Source organism: Setaria italica, chromosome II, assembly GCF_000263155.2.
Source record: "Setaria italica strain Yugu1 chromosome II, Setaria_italica_v2.0, whole genome shotgun sequence".
Taxonomy (NCBI): domain Eukaryota; kingdom Viridiplantae; phylum Streptophyta; class Magnoliopsida; order Poales; family Poaceae; genus Setaria; species Setaria italica.
This window is the reverse complement of record NC_028451.1, coordinates 36,053,822-36,069,838: the sequence shown is the minus strand read 5'-3', so window position 1 is coordinate 36,069,838 and position 16,017 is coordinate 36,053,822. Positions and strand designations below refer to the sequence as shown.

The window sequence follows — 16,017 nt, the reverse complement described above, 5'->3', positions numbered from 1 at the left end:
CTTTCTTCTTCGTGTCTGGTGTAGCGGTTCATACACATGTAGTTGTTGCATTCTGTCGGTCAATTTGTTTACCTTCAATTTCTATTTTCCCACCATGTCATCAAAATACAAATACTTGGACAATGAGATTGGTTCCCAGATCATCAAGTTGAGAATAATCAATTACTAGTCGCTACTGGAATCCACTTTAGATATGTTTCATGTTGTTCACCGTTGTCTGGACACCTTGCACATACCTGAGGAGCATAATTTTTTTCTCTTTTCGGTCTCCTTTTGAACTTATGTATTTCCGTTGCTTTTACAATGATTCCATGTGAAGCCTTTGCTGTAAAAAAGATTGTGACATCTGAGTTAAGGAAATACTACATTTGTGCATTTTATTTATAGCCCTAGCCCACTGCACTTTTTATCTCCTCACTTTGTTTTTTGACAGTCACAAGATGATGGAATGTGCAAAGAAAATTGGCATAAAAGCCTGCAAACTCATTGCACATCTCCTCGTTATTTTGCACCAACTTGCCACCTAGAATGTGATACCTCCTGAATCGATTGTAAATCTACCCTCAACCAACCCAGCTTGTATCTGTTTATCTTGATCACCAAAACTGGGTTGATATGATGCACAATTCTTGCTCTTCCTTCTCTCTAGAATATTCCTTTCGGTGCATAAAAGAGAAAGAGGATTTGGACCAGAGCTCAGCATCACTTGCAACTGTCTTAGAAAATGGTGACCTCAAACAAGGGTAAAGTGTGCGTAACTGGGGCTTCAGGCTTCATTGCCTCTTGGCTTATCAAACAGCTTCTCGAGTCTGGATATCATGTGGTAGGGACTGTCAGAGACCCAGGTATTTACACACATATCATTCCTTTTGCATCAGTCCTCTTGATTACGTTAATTCTTGTATATCGATCCTTGTACAATGAACCCTTTTTTTTCTAACTTATCAGGAAATCGCCAAAAAGTGGCACACCTTTGGAAATTGCCTGGTGCTAAAGAGAGGCTGCAGATTGTGCGAGCTGATCTGTTGGAAGAAGAGAGCTTTGACGAAGCCGTGATGTCTTGTGATGGCGTCTTCCACACTGCATCGCCTGTCCTCGCTAAATCTGACTCTAGTAGCAAGGCATGCTGCATTTGCTTTAAACAGTCCAGCCTTTCATCAGTCATCACCATCATGCTGCATATGCATCTGAATCGTCCTACTAGTCTTTTCATTTAGGGCTTTGTGTATCGAGTTGCTATTTTATTTTGGCTTTAGAATTTAAGACCATTGTTAAAATTCTAGTTTCCTTCTGTGTAAATGCATCTACTACACTGAAGTTAAACTGTTTTCTTGTGATTCATGTTGCAGGAAGCAACGCTTGTTCCTGCAGTAAATGGTACCCTGAATGTGCTAAGATCGTGCAAGAAGAACCCATTTCTGAAGAGGGTTGTTCTTACATCTTCGTCATCTGCAGTGAGGATCAGGGATGATGCTCAACCAAATATCTCACTGGATGAAACAATATGGAGCTCTGTGCCACTCTGTGAAAAGATGCAGGTGATACATGGAACAATCTACTCCCTACCTTGTTTTTGCATTCCCATGTGATCTTGAACGTTGATCTGAAATGGGTGTTATCCCGTTTTTTCCATCCAAAGCTATGGTATGGCCTGGCGAAGGTATTTGCAGAGAAAGCAGCATGGGAGTTCGCCAAGGAGAATGGCATTGACCTTGTGACTGTTCTTCCCTCGTTTGTGATCGGACCCAGTTTATCCCATGAATTATGCGTTACAGCTTCAGATGTACTTGGCTTATTACAAGGTATTCATGTTCCTTCTGATATCACAATGACCAATTAGTTCTGTTCTTCATATCTTAACCATGACAAGTGTCCACCTTTTTGTTTTGAACGAAAAGGTATTTGGGTTTTCAAGTGAGTCCTAACAAAATGATGTTTCAGGTGACACTGCCAGGTTCAGTTGCTACGGGAGAATGGGATATGTTCACATCGATGACGTCGCGAGCAGCCATATCCTGGTGTACGAGACGCCCGAGGCCACCGGGAGATACCTATGCAGCTCAGTGGTGCTGGACAACGACGAGCTGGTCTCCTTCCTCGCAAAACGATACCCGATCTTCCCCATACCACGAAGGTTAGTCATCGTTTAGATACCACTGACAGATGAAACCAAAGCTTCGGCTGAAATGCGTCTCCTGAAATTGCTCTGCAGGCTGGACAAACCTTACGGCAAGCAGACGTATCAGCTGAACACGTCCAAGCTGCAGGGGCTGGGCTTCAAGTTCAGAGGACTGCAGGAGATGTTCGACGACTGCGTCCAGTCGCTCAAAGACCAGGGCCACCTGCTGGAGTGCCCGTTGTGATGAAGGGGGGGAATTGTTGTCGACAAGAACATGCCATAGCCGAACACAGTTGGATCACGTCCACAAATCGTTGGCTCCAAGCCAATATGTTTCAATGATTCCATGTGATGTCAGCGTCCTTTCTTAAGCTGCTGCTGTCAGTTCATCGCTCACGGGACTATACGACTACATGAATAATAAAATCTCGCCATTTGCTTTAGTTGTACTGTTTTCCCCTCTTCTGTGAACGAATGACGCCACCATCAATTCATCAATCCCAAATTCCCCAATGCACAGCCACAATGTAAATGTACAGCCTTTCGAGCCACCAGTCCTAACTCAAAAACCACTCGCAATTCACAGCCACACCCGTATCTACACACACTCTTCGCATTCGCACCCCACTACTTCACTAGTTACACTTTGTAAGTTGTCACACGCACGACGCAGGTGTCCAAATGGAACAAAGACCAACAGCAACAGCAGCAGCTGTGGCGCCTACTAGTCGTCAGCCAGGTCCCTATGTACAACGTATCTGAACGAGGACTTGTACGGCATCCACTCGACGCACCTGTCGGCCCTCCTCCTCAGGCACTGCTGCAGCTGCTGGGCCGCCTCCCGCTGGGCGTCCGACATGCTCTCGCACACCAGCTCCACCAGGTGCCGCAGCTCCAGCCCGGCGTCCCTGGCGTAGTAGTGCAGGACCTTGGGCAGCAGCAGCGCCTGCTTCCTCACCGCCACGCTCCCCTGGATGAACTCCGTCCGCGCCGCCTCCAGCTGCTCGTGTATCTTCTTCGCCGTGTACAGCCGGACCTGCGATGGGATAAGAGACGATCTTGCAGTGAGCTTTTTTGCTTCCTTAATCCTTATGCGCTCTTGCCGTCGAGTCTTCAACTGAAAAAATGCCTGGGTCAAGAGCTTACGGGCGGGTCTGAAAATGCGCCGGTTGACAGCGCGAAGTGCGCGATCGGCTCCGGTTGGTGGAGGGCGTAGGGGTGCCTGGCCGTCCCTGCCGTGGATCTTTTCGCCGGCGTGAACAGCGCACGTACCCACTGAAATGTTGTTCCCGTTAGTTTGTTTGCTCTGCATTTCTGATGAGTGCTTAAGTGCATGTACGTACCAAGGATGGACGATGGGATTGGCATCCAAGAATTGAGTTCTGAATGGTCTGTGCGTTCACTGATTGCCCGCCCACATTATACGCAGCCTGACGAAAAGTTCGTCAAAATTGTCAGACACGTTTGTATGTAAATAGAGATAGCACTAGCTAGTAAATGAAATGATGTACCTTCAGAATCATGTCCGTGCTCTTCATGCGTTTATCATGTAGACCATAGGCCAGAAAAGCCTGTCATATCACAAGGCAGTAATACAGGACTACAGGTTAAGCATGGATTCTGAATGATGGGGCTAACAATGGGACGTAGGAAACGTGACATGGGATTTTCAGTATAGAGCATTACATGCATCACTAGAGCATTGTGGATATTAATCCAAAAGCAGAGCTGCTCCTCATGTGTCATCTTCAGTGGGTCAACTTTTTCAAGGCGCTGTATCAGGGACCTGTGGGACACAGCATGAATATGTAAATAGTTAAAAATATAAACCAGTACCTGAAGAATTTTCCCTTAATAATATCCTACCCCGATCAACAATAATAAATACTCACTGTTTTTCTTGTTTCAGTTGCTTACCTGATAGTCTCCAACATTTTTGAGGCATAATCAAACTTGTCAGCATCAATGCGTATCCTCGGAATGACAATCATGCCTATGTTTTGTTCATTCCTCTCTTTCTGTAATCCATACTGGCGTGGGCTATCGAAGTTGTACCGAGGGCTCCAACTGTCATTACGGCGCCTCGGAGAAAAGGTACTTGAAGATGAAACAGAAGGACTTGGTGAAGTCTTGCTTTCTGCATCTTGCGGTTGCGTGCTTGAAAGTTTGCAGTAGACAGCAGCAATGCAGCTTAAAATGTCCTCGGATAATTTGCATGAGATCTTAGGCACATATTCGGAAATAGAAGCACTCAAGAAGTTCACAAGGCTGGAATGCCTTGCACCTGATTTGATTACCTCCTGTAACATATGAGGGTCGTGTCAAATGTTTTCAGCTAGAAAGATCATGCTGCCATTATGAAAGAATGAAAGAAATGGTCTGAACACTAACAGATTTTGAGACGGTTGGCAAGTTGAAGGCTGCAGAGTGCTTTATATCCCTCAAACGAAGTGCGCCCTCGTCAATTGTTTTCAGTGTTTCTTGATCCACCTGCTGCTAGTGACAGTAATATTAGGACACTGACATTTACACTTCATACCATCTGATATGATCTTTCATGTTGAGTTATGTACCTCGCTTGTGAAGCTGCAGGATTCAGATACATACTGATCGAATGCTCTTCTATATAGGGCAAGCAGATGCAGTTCCTTGCGTATAACTTCCTGCTCGAGAGCTGCAATCTCCCCAACTAAATCTGCAACAGACTGCAGAACTGAAAGGTCAGAACTAAGAATCCATATACGGTTCAAAAGGCACAGTGACAGATGAACAAGAACATATTTCTCAATTCAGTTTTCACAATGCCATGAACATGTTGTGTTTAGATTTGAACCCTTTTCCTGAATATACCAGATACATATTCAAACCATAGTCTTAGCCTACAATCTCTTATTCACATCCCCTCCAGATATGAATGTCAATGATGTACTAAGAAAGTAAGAGCACTACTAGTGACAGAATCAGCAGCATACAACACATGAATCTTCATACTTCATTTTGAAACTATTTTTTAGGAGTTGCTACAAACCTTTGAGGTAGCCCTTTGGGTTCGTTCTGTCACTTTTCTGGAGTAATGGCCCGGCAATTGCTCTGGCAAGTTAAGTGAGTGCCTTCTGTCGAACATCTTCTCTCTATGTGTGGTCTGCATGATAAAAGGCCATTCCAATAAGTAAACTGGATAAAATGTCTATGATAAAAAAAATCACAAAATGCTTCCAATTTACTCACAGGCTTGCAATAGGAGAATCGTGGTGACATGTCCAGTGCACCTTCGTGCGTCTTCAGAATGCTAAAATGAGCAGCAGTAAATGATTAGAACGATACCTTCCATTTTGATGTATTGGCACAAATTAAGGCTTCCAGGCATTGTTTAAACTAAGGAAATTGTTAGGGATAATTTTTGCCTTAAAAACTATTTTTACAGCTATGCGCGGTAAAAATAAATTTAAGAGTAGGTTAATCCATACTGATACCATTGTCAAACATTTTCTTCTAGAAGATGAATTCTAGACGGTGGACTACACTACAGTGGTATCGTACTTGTGGTCTAAAGGAATTCAATGTGATCTGGAGAGGACGGTCGAACTGTACAGCAAGAAGTTAATAGGCTACTGAGCTGAAATAATGCAAGATTGCTGTGTATACCCGATACGGATGATGAACTGAACAGCGCTTAAACACGGTTAAAATGCTACAGGTAGCTGGCCACTTGTGTCCTTTATTCAGGTAGCACTTAATTTCTTACTGAAGCTGCTCTTTCAACATGTACAGTACCGATTAATCATGACGAATTGAGCAAGTTACAGGAGCAAAATTTTTATGCAATTTTCAGGAGTTGCTGAGAGAAGTGCAGTTCTAACCTCCGTGAAGAGTACCGGTGCTGGAGACTGCAAGACGATTGAACCGACCTCGGCGTGCCGGCGCAGGACCCCGTCTCCGACAGCACCCCTGACCTCGATTCCCTTGCCATCGCCGACCAAGCCTTCTCTCCCCTCACCTCCGAGAACCTGCCAAGCGCCAGCCATCAATCAATCCATGGCCAAGAGGAGCATGTGCAATGCTAGCTATCTCCACAGAGATGCATCTGATCACTCACCCAGTGATCTTATTAGGCTGGATTATCATCACTGTAGCAGTAGCAGAGAATATGAGCATCTGGCAGCAAGGATGCCGTACCTTGAGCTGTTGCCGGAAACAGTGAGCTGTCCATGTACAAAGCGAGAAAGGAGGCCTCCGTGGCTCAGCTTTGTCCGGGGAGCTGGAGCTCAGCTGCTCCGATTCTCGAAAGAGCTGAGCTTATTCGCTCCTGCAGAGGAAAAGGCCAAGGCTTTCTTGAATACAAGCGATAGAATTAGCAGCCAAGAACAATGGGGCGGAAGACGAGCAGGCTTCTCGTTGCCTGCCAATGGCGCTGGTATAAGAACGAGGTGGAGAGGCTGGAGGGGAGAGCAGGAGAATAGCCCGGGAGGCGGAAGGGGCACAGGAAAGCTGGCGCAGCAGCAGCAGCAGCAGCCGCCAAAACAAATGGGAATGGAAAAGACGGCCAGGAAAAGCAGGTGCTTAAAAGGAGGAAGAAAGAAGAATCGGGCAATGGCATCAATCCTCGTTGTCCCACTGCCGTTAATTCTTTAACCGAAGGAACAGGGAAAGGCCAGCGGCCGATTCCATTCCCAGACCACTGCGCGGTCTAATCAGCACTAGCAGGAAGGAGGAGACGAAGACGATGATGATACTCGGTGGATTAGTGGCAGCATCAGAAGAAGCTGGGGACAGGCACCAAATCTTTTGTTTTCTTGGCAAAAGGAGATGCGACTGAATGAGTGGAGTATTATTGGGTCGGGGAGCTGGGAAGGCAGGTGGGAATAATACGGGGATTTGGTTGCCGTCTCCTCACTTTGTTTTCTTGGGAATGCAAAGTGGTCAGGCCAAAGATAATCCATTCTCGATCCATCAGCAACAGTACAACACACAACATTTTTTTTGGCACGCAGCAACACAACAACGAGGTTACTCCTTCTTTCTGAGGGGGTGTTTTAGTTCCTGTCACATCGAATGTTTGATACTAATTAAAAGTATTAAACATAGACTAATTACAAAACTAATTGCACAGATGGAGTCTAATTCGCGAGACGAATCTATTAAGCCTAATAGTTCATGATTTGACAATGTAGTGCTACAGTAACCATTTGCTAATGATGGATTAATTAGCTTTAATAGATTCGTCTCGCGAATTAGCTTGGGGTTCTGCAATTAGTTTTACAATTAGCTCATGTTTAGTCCTCTTAATTAGCATCCGAATATTCGATATGATACTGCTAAAGTTTAGCACCTAGTATCAAACACCCAGTGAGATGCCATATTAGTGGCAGGAGCGCAGGACAGGACATAACATTTATGGCCGTCCGATCGTAAAATCAGGCTGTCAACCGTTCTTGCACTTGGGTAGCTGGACTGCACACCTGAGCATCTGAAATTCATGGAGCATTGACTCCCCCCATTTCACTCTTTGGAGTTGGCTCCCCTGAAAACAAAACAAGACGAAGGTTACGTTTGCTTCAAATTTGTGCGAGATGGAACGTGCTAATTATTTGACACTGCTAACAGTGGCAACACAGCCGCACCTTTCTGTGAAACGGAAGCAACTCGGTTGAGTGAGCCCTGGCGGACGGTCAACTCGAACCGAACCGACGGTGCCTTGCACCAACAAGAGCAGCCCGAGATATCGTGTGATACCCTACCCAGCCACGCCGGTCGGCCTCGCATTGCATGCGCGCTCGCTCCTTCCCGTGACCCCCCCCCCCCCCCCCTGCGCGAAAGCAGAGTTCGTTCAGCCTGTGAACTCTGCTCTCCGACTCCGACGCAAACATTTCACCTCCTCATTGTCCTGCCCCTGTGATCCCCCGCAATAATGCAGCCACGCAGTGTACTCGGAACAGTTGCGAGCGGGATTTCGTCACAGGTGCAACGCCCAGACAAGCGCCGGGTCGCTGTCATCCGTCGTTCGTCGAGCACGAGGGGCCAAGCCAAGGCCGCGCGTGAGCTCATCCAAGCCCAGAGATGCGGCCGTGCGCCTACGCCCGTGCAAGCGGACAAGCAGCGGCATGCGACGAGGCCGCGCGCTGTGATCGTGGACAGCGGTGCCCCACCACCGGCATCGCCACAGTGTCTGCACGCGTCGCGTCGCAACCCATCGGGGTTAGTACTGCTCGTGGTGGTACTAGTACTCGCCACGACTGGCCATTATTCGTCGTCGATTACTCCATATGATTAAGAAATAAAAAGGATTGGCGGCCGGAGATCGGAGTGACAAGGATGGGCCGGGATCCGATGGGTGGAAGGTCGACGGGGGGCGACGGAATCCGCGGATTATTTTATGCGCTCCCGCGAGTAAACAAAACAGCACGGCGAGGCAAAGCGAGGAGCATCTTCGTTCTACGAGCGGGGCACGGAGGCATGGCACACGGCATCCCGACGTGGCGAGGCCCGGGCGCGGGTAAACAAATGCCGAGATCGGGAACGGCCCCCCGCAGCGCGCGCGCGCGTGCACTGGCCCCCGTGCGCCCCATGTCCGCCCGCCGACGCGCAACGCGACGCGGGCGCAGCAGAAGCGTGGCGCGGGATGGGGTCCGAGCCTCGCCTCCGCGGGCTCATCCCGCTCGCGCCGTGGCCCGTGGGGTGTGGAAGGAAATCTGCAGCGGGGGGCTGAGATTTTCTCGCGATGGGTTGCGGCGCGCGCGTGCTCGTTTCGTTTCGTGGCGGTTTCGGGCGGCCGACGCTCACGTACGCTGTGTCGGAGTCGGAGTGGGGCGGGGCGGCTGGCCGGGCAGGCGGCGAGCGGTCGGCGCGGCGTGCACGCACCTGGACCTGGACGACGTCGGCGTCAAGGGAGGTTGGTGGCCGTCGGGGCGTCGGGCCACCTACCTGCCGCCGAGTTGCGTGCGCGGCGCGATGGCATGGCCCGGCGCTGCATGGCAGCTGCTGGTGCAGCACATACTGTAGCCTGCAGACTGGTAGTACGAATGATTAAGAGGCGCGTGTGAGCAGCCAGAAAGGAGATCGGCCAGCCAGCGGCCAAGACGATTTGGTTTGGTGCGCCGCTCCGCGATGAGCCGGTGCTGTTGCTGGGCGGACACGTGTGGCTCCTGCCTCCTGGAGCGCGAAGACGCGGAGGGGCCGGGCTGTCCACGTGTGCGTGCGGCCGTGTGTCGGTGGCGATCGATGTGCATTCTGCCGGCCGGATCGGAGAGCCATCCGCCCATTCATTGTGCCCGCAGGCCGCAGGTCACACACAGGCACACAGCATCTGGCTGCTGCTCGCTCTATGTGGTATCCGTCCCAGCCGCCCGCCCAGGCCTGCACTCCGTCATCATCAATCGGGTCCCGGAACCTTTGCGAGGCCGAGGAAATTTCATGGCGCCCGCGGCCCGGCAGCTAGCCGTCCCGACATGGATAGGATCGCGGGACCACTGGACCAGCGCCCTCTTTTTCCTATACGCCGGGTACAGTTGGGAGTACTTATCTTTCGCCTGCCGTGTCACAGTGCGTCATCAGGCCAAGATCGTGGGCTCAAGATAAGTGGCGTTCTTTAAAATCCTTACGTCGAGCTAAAAAATTATTTATGTTAGTACTGTGCTGAGAAATGATCTAAGGACCATAAATACTCTGAATCAGTCCAGCTCCATGCACGAAATCTTTAAATTGTTTCAGCTAGATGAAGAAGCTATGTCCGTGTGCAATGAACCAAAGAGTAGTGAACAACTTTTCTTAACTTTATCATTGGTAGTTATATCTGGTGTGCCGTCCCAAAAACCTTGTGTTTGTCTGGTTGGATTCAGAACCAGAGCTTGAGGATATTGGTGGATTCTGTCAGTTCCCACTCCTTCATTAGTACCAACATTGCTGCTATTATGTTTGGGTAACTTTCATTGCTTCACCTTTAACAGTGCAGGTGGCTAATGATGTATAACTGGTGTGTTCTCAGTAGCTTGCTAAGGCAATTTGGTCCGTCTCTAATTGTGAGTTCACCTCTAACCTGAAAGTCTTGAATTTATCTTGGATTGGCTTGAGGAACACAATCCTATGAAAGTTCACTGGAAGCAAAAGTGGTTGGCTATACCTTATCAGAACTCCACAGCTATTATTTCTGGCTCTTCTTGTATAGCTCCAATGGGTATTGCAGTGCATGTTTGTGTTGTGGAGGTGTTCATTTCTGAGTCTGATGTTGTGGTGTTTATCCCTGAAGAGATACAAAATCTGATCCAGGAGTTTGCTGAATTGTTTGAAGTAGCTTTTGAGCTTCCTTCTAGATCTTGTGATCATGCCATCCCATTGATTAAGGGAGCTACTTCTGTGCAAGTTCGTCCTTACATATATGCTTCAGCTTCAAAAGATGACATAGAGAAGCATATTAAGGAGATGCTTCAGAATGGCCTCATTCAGAAAAATTCTAGTCCCTTTTCCTCATCTGTGTTTCTGCTTAAAAAGAAGTACAATACCTGGAGATTCTGTGTTAACTATCGACACCTTAATGCTATTACTGTTTAGGGCAAGTATCATGTGCCTATACATGATGAATTTTTGGATGAATTAGCCAACTCATCATGGTTTTCTAGTCTAGATCTAAGAGCTGGTTTCCATCAGATCAGACTCAACCTTGGAGAAGAATACAAAACAGCATTCCAAACCCATTGTGATCAATATAAGTTCAAAGTAATGGCATTAGGTCTAACTGGTGCTCCTGGTACTTTTCAAGAGATTATGAATTCTACTTTAGCACCTTACTTGAGGAAGTTTGTGCTTGTCTTCTTTGACGATATCCTCATCAACAGTAGAACTTATGAGGAACATGTGGTGCATATAAGGTTAGTTTTTGAATTGCTACTCAAGGACAAGTGGAAAATCAATCTCTCTAAATGTTTCTTTGCTCAAATGCAAATCAACTATTTGGGTCATGTAATTAGTGAGAAGGGTGTAGGTACTAATCCAACCAAGGTGTCTGCAATTGCACATTGGCCCACTCATGCAAATGCCAAAGAATTCAGAAGTTTCCTAGGTTTAGCAGGTTACCCAGGTTATTATAGGAAGTTTGTGAGAGCATCTGGAGTTGTTAGCAGGTCTTTGACAAATCTCCTCAAAAAGAATGTCATATTTGTTTGGACCCCTGTTCATGATAAATCTTTTGCAGCTTTGAAACATGCTTTGTGCAATGCCCCAGTCCTTCCTAACTTCTCAAAGCCTTTTTCTATTGAGACTGATGCTAGTGGCACTGGGGTAGGAGCTGTTCTTATGCAAAATGGACACCCTTTGGCTTTCATCAGCAAGGCATTAGGTCCCAAAATCTCAAGGGTTATCAACTTATGAGAAGGAATATTTGGCCATTCTAATGGCAGTGCAACAGTGGAGGTCTTACTTGCAACACACTAAATTTACTACATTTCTAGATCAAATGAGTCTCACCCAACTTACTGAACAGAGCCTACACACTCATTGGCAGCAAAAGGTATTCTCTAATCTGTTGGACCTACAATACATGGTAGTCTATAAGTAAGGGGTGGATAATAGAGTTGCAGATGCGTTGTCAAGAAAATTAGTTCATGACATGTCTTGTGCTGCTCTGTCTATATTGGCTCCCTAATGGCTTCAGTAAGTGATTGCAAGTTATCAAAATGATGATCATGCCTTATCTATGATAGCCAAGTTGTGCATATCTTCTTATGTTGTTCCTAATTTCAGTTTAGTTAATGGCCTGCTCAAGTATAAAGGAAGAATTTAAATTGGTTTCGATCCTAAGTTTTAGAAGAAATTGTTATTTGCCTATCATAATAGTGCAGTGGGAGGACATTCAGGCATTCCTGTTACTCACATGAGGATGAATAAGTTGTTTGTGTGGAAGGGAATGAAATCAGCTATCACTCATTTTGCCAAACACTGTTTAATCTTCCAACAAGCCAAACCAAACAGAAGCAAGTTGCCTGGATTGTTACAGCCACTTGAGGTGCCATCTGAAGCTTGGCAAATCATTTCTATAGATTTTGTGGAGGGGCTTCCTACTTCTGGTTTAGCAAATTGTGTATTGGTGGTAGTGGATTATCTAACCAAGTATGACCATTTTATCCCTCTTCATAATCCTTTCACTACTGCTACTGTTGCTAAGTCGTTCATGAGCAATGTGTACAAGCTTCATGGGTTGCCAAAGGCTATTGTTACTGACCGAGATAGAATATTCACTTGCAATTGGTGGAAGGAATTATTTCGGCTGGCTAATGTTTCCCTTAGGATGAGCTCATCTTACCATCCACAATCTGACGACCAGACTGAACGATTAAATCAAACCATGAAGATATTTTTGCGATGCTTTGTTAATACTTGTCCATCTAAGTGGTTGCAATGGTTGTCTCTAGCAGAGTATTGGTACAATATCTGTTATCATTTAGCAATAGGTCGATCTCCTTTTGAGGCTCTGTGTGGTTATGCTCCAAAGCACTTTGGCATCTCAGCTAATACACATGCGGCAGTTTCAGAACTGTCGACATGGCTCCAGGATAGGGAGACAATGAACACACTGCTTAAGCAACATCTCACTCGATCTCGCATGAGAATGAAATGTCAAGAAGATAAGAACAGATCAGAACGCAAGTTTGAGATTAGTGATTTGATCTTCTTGCAACTCCAACCGTATATGCAATCTTCATTGGCTCCACAAGAAAACCAGAAGTTGGCTTTCAAATACTTCGGTCCATTCAAGATTTTGGCCAAGGTGGGAAAAGTGACTTACACACTGCTGTTACCTGATTCGTTGTATATTCACCCTGTGTTTCACATCAGTCAATTGAAAGCTGTAGTCACTGAAGACGTCGAGGTATTGCCTTCTTTTCCTTCTGACTTGGACATTCCTCGAGTACCTAAATTGATTCTGCAGCGTCGCCTGACTACTCGGGGTGTTCAACCGGTGCAACAAGTATTGGTCAAATTGGCCAATGGAAATGGTAATTTGGGAGGATACTATTGCCTTGCAGCAGCTTTTTCCATTTGCGCCTGCTTGGGGTCAAGCAGCATCTCAAGGAAGGAGGGATGTCAGCAGTGCATCATCACGCCAAGATCGTGGGTAGGCGCCGACGGCAGCAAATGGGATAAGAACCAGTTCCAGGCCCATGAAGCCCAACTCACTTTGGATCGGAGAAGACTGGACAATCTTATTGGGGCTTGCATGCATGAAATAGGGCCTAGCCTGTGTAATAGCTATGTTTACTTATAGAGGTAAGGCAGATGGGGAGAGCATCTTTGGCATGTATGAACAATCTACTCCTTCAGCAAGCTAACGGACCTCATGGTGTCGTCTCTGTCCTTCCTGTCCACTACTTCCTCCTGCCCCAAATTCCTTCCTCTCTTCTATCCCCAACTACCCTTCAACTAACATGCCGTCGTTGATCCGTCCTTTCCTACAGCTAAGGCGTGGGGCCGAAAACCATGTTAGAAGCCCGATTTGTTCTGCATGCAGATTAGTTGGAAGAAACAAGCCCATGGCCTCATGCCACTGCTGGGAAATGCGCCCTCAGTACCGGGTCCAAACCCCCCTTTAGTACCGGGTCAAATAACCGGTACTAAAGGGGGGGCCTTTATTACCGATTGTATAAACAAACGGTACTAATTTGGGGACCCCACCCAACCACCCCCGTATTACCGCCGGCTGCCCTTCCTCCTCGTCACCACCGGCCACCCTTCCTCCTCGTCGGTCGAGCTTGGTCCCGACCCTCGTCCCCACCGCCTCGCCTCCCCCACGACCCCCTGCCGTCCCCCGCGCCTGGCCGCCTACCCTTTCTCCTCATTGGCCAAGCCTGGTCCCAGCCCTCGTCCCCGCCGCCTCGCCCCCTCCGCGACCCCCTGCCGGCCGGCCGCCCTCGCGACGCGCTCCGCTAGCCCCCTCGCGCCGTCGGCCACCCTTGCCCAGAGAGAGAGGTGAGGCCACGCACCTCGTCTTGCCGCGCCACCACCCCTTGGATCCCGCTGCCCCCGCCACGCCTCCACGCTCTCCCACCGCACCGACCTGCAGATTCGCGCCACGCTGCAGATCCCGCTGCTCCACGCGCCATCACCCGCTGCTACTTCCCGCGCCGTCGCCCGCCACTCCACCTCTGCGCTCCCCCACCGCCATGCTATCACCTCACCTCGCCCCGCCGTTGCTCCTCACCGACGTCGCAGTGAGGGGCGCGCGGAGGGAAGATGGGAGGGGCAGCCGTGAGTGGAGGGGAGGGGCGCATCTGGGAGGAAGAGAAGCGACCGGGCACTGCTAGCCGCCGAGGAGGAGAAGGGAGAGAGGAGGGCCGTTCGGGAGAGAGAGGGAGAGTCACGAGCGGATAAGACAGTGAGGAGCAGACGCGTGCGGTGGACTTCAATGCAGTGAAGTCCAAATTTCGGATCTCCACCCACCAATTAGTACCACGTGGAAGCTTCACCCGGTACTAAAGGTTGCCAATTAGTATCGGGTGAAGCCTCCACCCGGTACTAAAGGGGTTCACGGGGGTCTCGTCGGGGACTAACCGTTAGATTCGGTACTAATGCTCACATTAGTACCAGGTCAAAATGCAACTGGTACTGATTCTCTGTACGAATACTTAGTGTTTTCCAGTAGTGTGCTCTTGTAGTATCTCTGAGCACTAACCACTAAGCATCCGTGTAAAGTGATCTCAGCGTAGGTGTGGCTTGTTGGTTTGTACGTGGTCCAAGCCGTCTTTTTTTTCTTTCCTGGCGAGTATGGTCCAAGCTTAACTAGTGACGACTTGCTTGCAGCTGGATTAGTAATTTGGTATGGCAACCACCCACCCTTCGATTTTTCACTCGTCTGGAAAAATAAAATGGCGATGCCCGGCATTAATGCAGCAAATGGCACTGTCTCCGGTTAGGAGGGAAAGACAATACACACATTTTGTCGTCGTCGACCAAATTAAAATGATTGCAGGTACACCCATCAACTATTCGGTCCCCATTCGGCGACGGTAAACTGTTGTGATCGTAGCGAAATAGCGATCGGTAGTATACTGTACTATCAGGACGTCCGTAGGGCAGTAGGCGTGTACCACGTCAAAAGAGAAGGTGTGCTGAAGCCCAGCTAAATTCGCAACACGCCAAGACGACATCGCAATGTAATACTCCTACTAGCTTTATATTCTTGATCTCCCTGTCACTGCCAAAGAAGAACAGATCAAGGGGACAAGTCACAACTAATCCGCCAGTTTAATCTAGCTCTTAGCTTCGACATCTCCATCCATGGAAGAAGATGCAGTTCGTTGGCTAGTTGTTCAGCTGTCTACTAGTAGTAGAAGTATCTCGGTTGCATTTTGCGACCGTTGAGCCAACAAAATCCAAGTGATTAATGTAGTATGCAATAGCTACTTAAGCAGGTGTGTCCTTGTATGCAGGGCAGGCTAACCTTACCACATGGACACGTTTACATACTTTGTCCCAACTGATCCTATTGTAATTAATAACAGAGTAATCGTGGCTTTTGTGCGTGCTCTGCATATCTCAGCCACACATGAAACAGTCTATATGTAGCCTACAGAGTACGTATGTTTCACCCAACCTAAGATACAATAATCAGAAGAAGCGAGTTGACTTTAATGACTTGGAAGAGCCGATATAGTACTTGATCATATCTCATCCCTACCCATTGACGCCATCCTAGCAAGCTAATTAAGCTAGAAATACTAGTCCATTTATTTTTAAGGGATTGCAGCTGCCTCTAAATTAAGCTAAGCTAATTAACTTTGTCCAGCATCAATGGCGATCTGTACGATCGCTTCAGTTTCAGTGTTCAGTATAGCGCCACCTAAGCAACGTACGGCGGCGACCTTCGCTCGTGGATCGTCGGAGAAACGAATGCGGACGCCAGGAGGGAAATG

General features: G+C 47.9%; 2 protein-coding genes across 2 annotated transcripts; one reads left to right on the top strand and one right to left on the bottom strand.

Moving 5' to 3' along the window:
- The first annotated feature begins 711 nt into the window (after nucleotides 1-711).
- On the top strand, nucleotides 712-2,515 carry LOC101778860 (tetraketide alpha-pyrone reductase 1). The gene is made up of 6 exons (XM_004957171.2): nucleotides 712-845; nucleotides 949-1,121; nucleotides 1,350-1,538; nucleotides 1,640-1,802; nucleotides 1,942-2,134; nucleotides 2,213-2,515. Exons 1-6 carry the CDS (start codon nucleotides 725-727, stop codon nucleotides 2,361-2,363), a joined length of 990 nt encoding a protein of 329 aa, XP_004957228.1. The 5' UTR covers nucleotides 712-724; the 3' UTR covers nucleotides 2,364-2,515.
- Nucleotides 2,516-2,586: 71 nt separating this feature from the next.
- LOC101779268 lies at nucleotides 2,587-6,906 on the bottom strand. The gene is made up of 12 exons (XM_004957172.4): nucleotides 6,296-6,906; nucleotides 5,980-6,126; nucleotides 5,348-5,408; nucleotides 5,148-5,261; nucleotides 4,693-4,824; nucleotides 4,511-4,612; nucleotides 4,037-4,419; nucleotides 3,806-3,905; nucleotides 3,631-3,690; nucleotides 3,463-3,549; nucleotides 3,266-3,394; nucleotides 2,587-3,155 (listed from the first exon to the last, which is right to left on the bottom strand). Exons 2-12 carry the CDS (start codon nucleotides 6,087-6,089, stop codon nucleotides 2,844-2,846), a joined length of 1,590 nt encoding a protein of 529 aa, XP_004957229.1. The 5' UTR covers nucleotides 6,090-6,126; nucleotides 6,296-6,906; the 3' UTR covers nucleotides 2,587-2,843.
- Nucleotides 6,907-16,017: the final 9,111 nt, after the last annotated feature.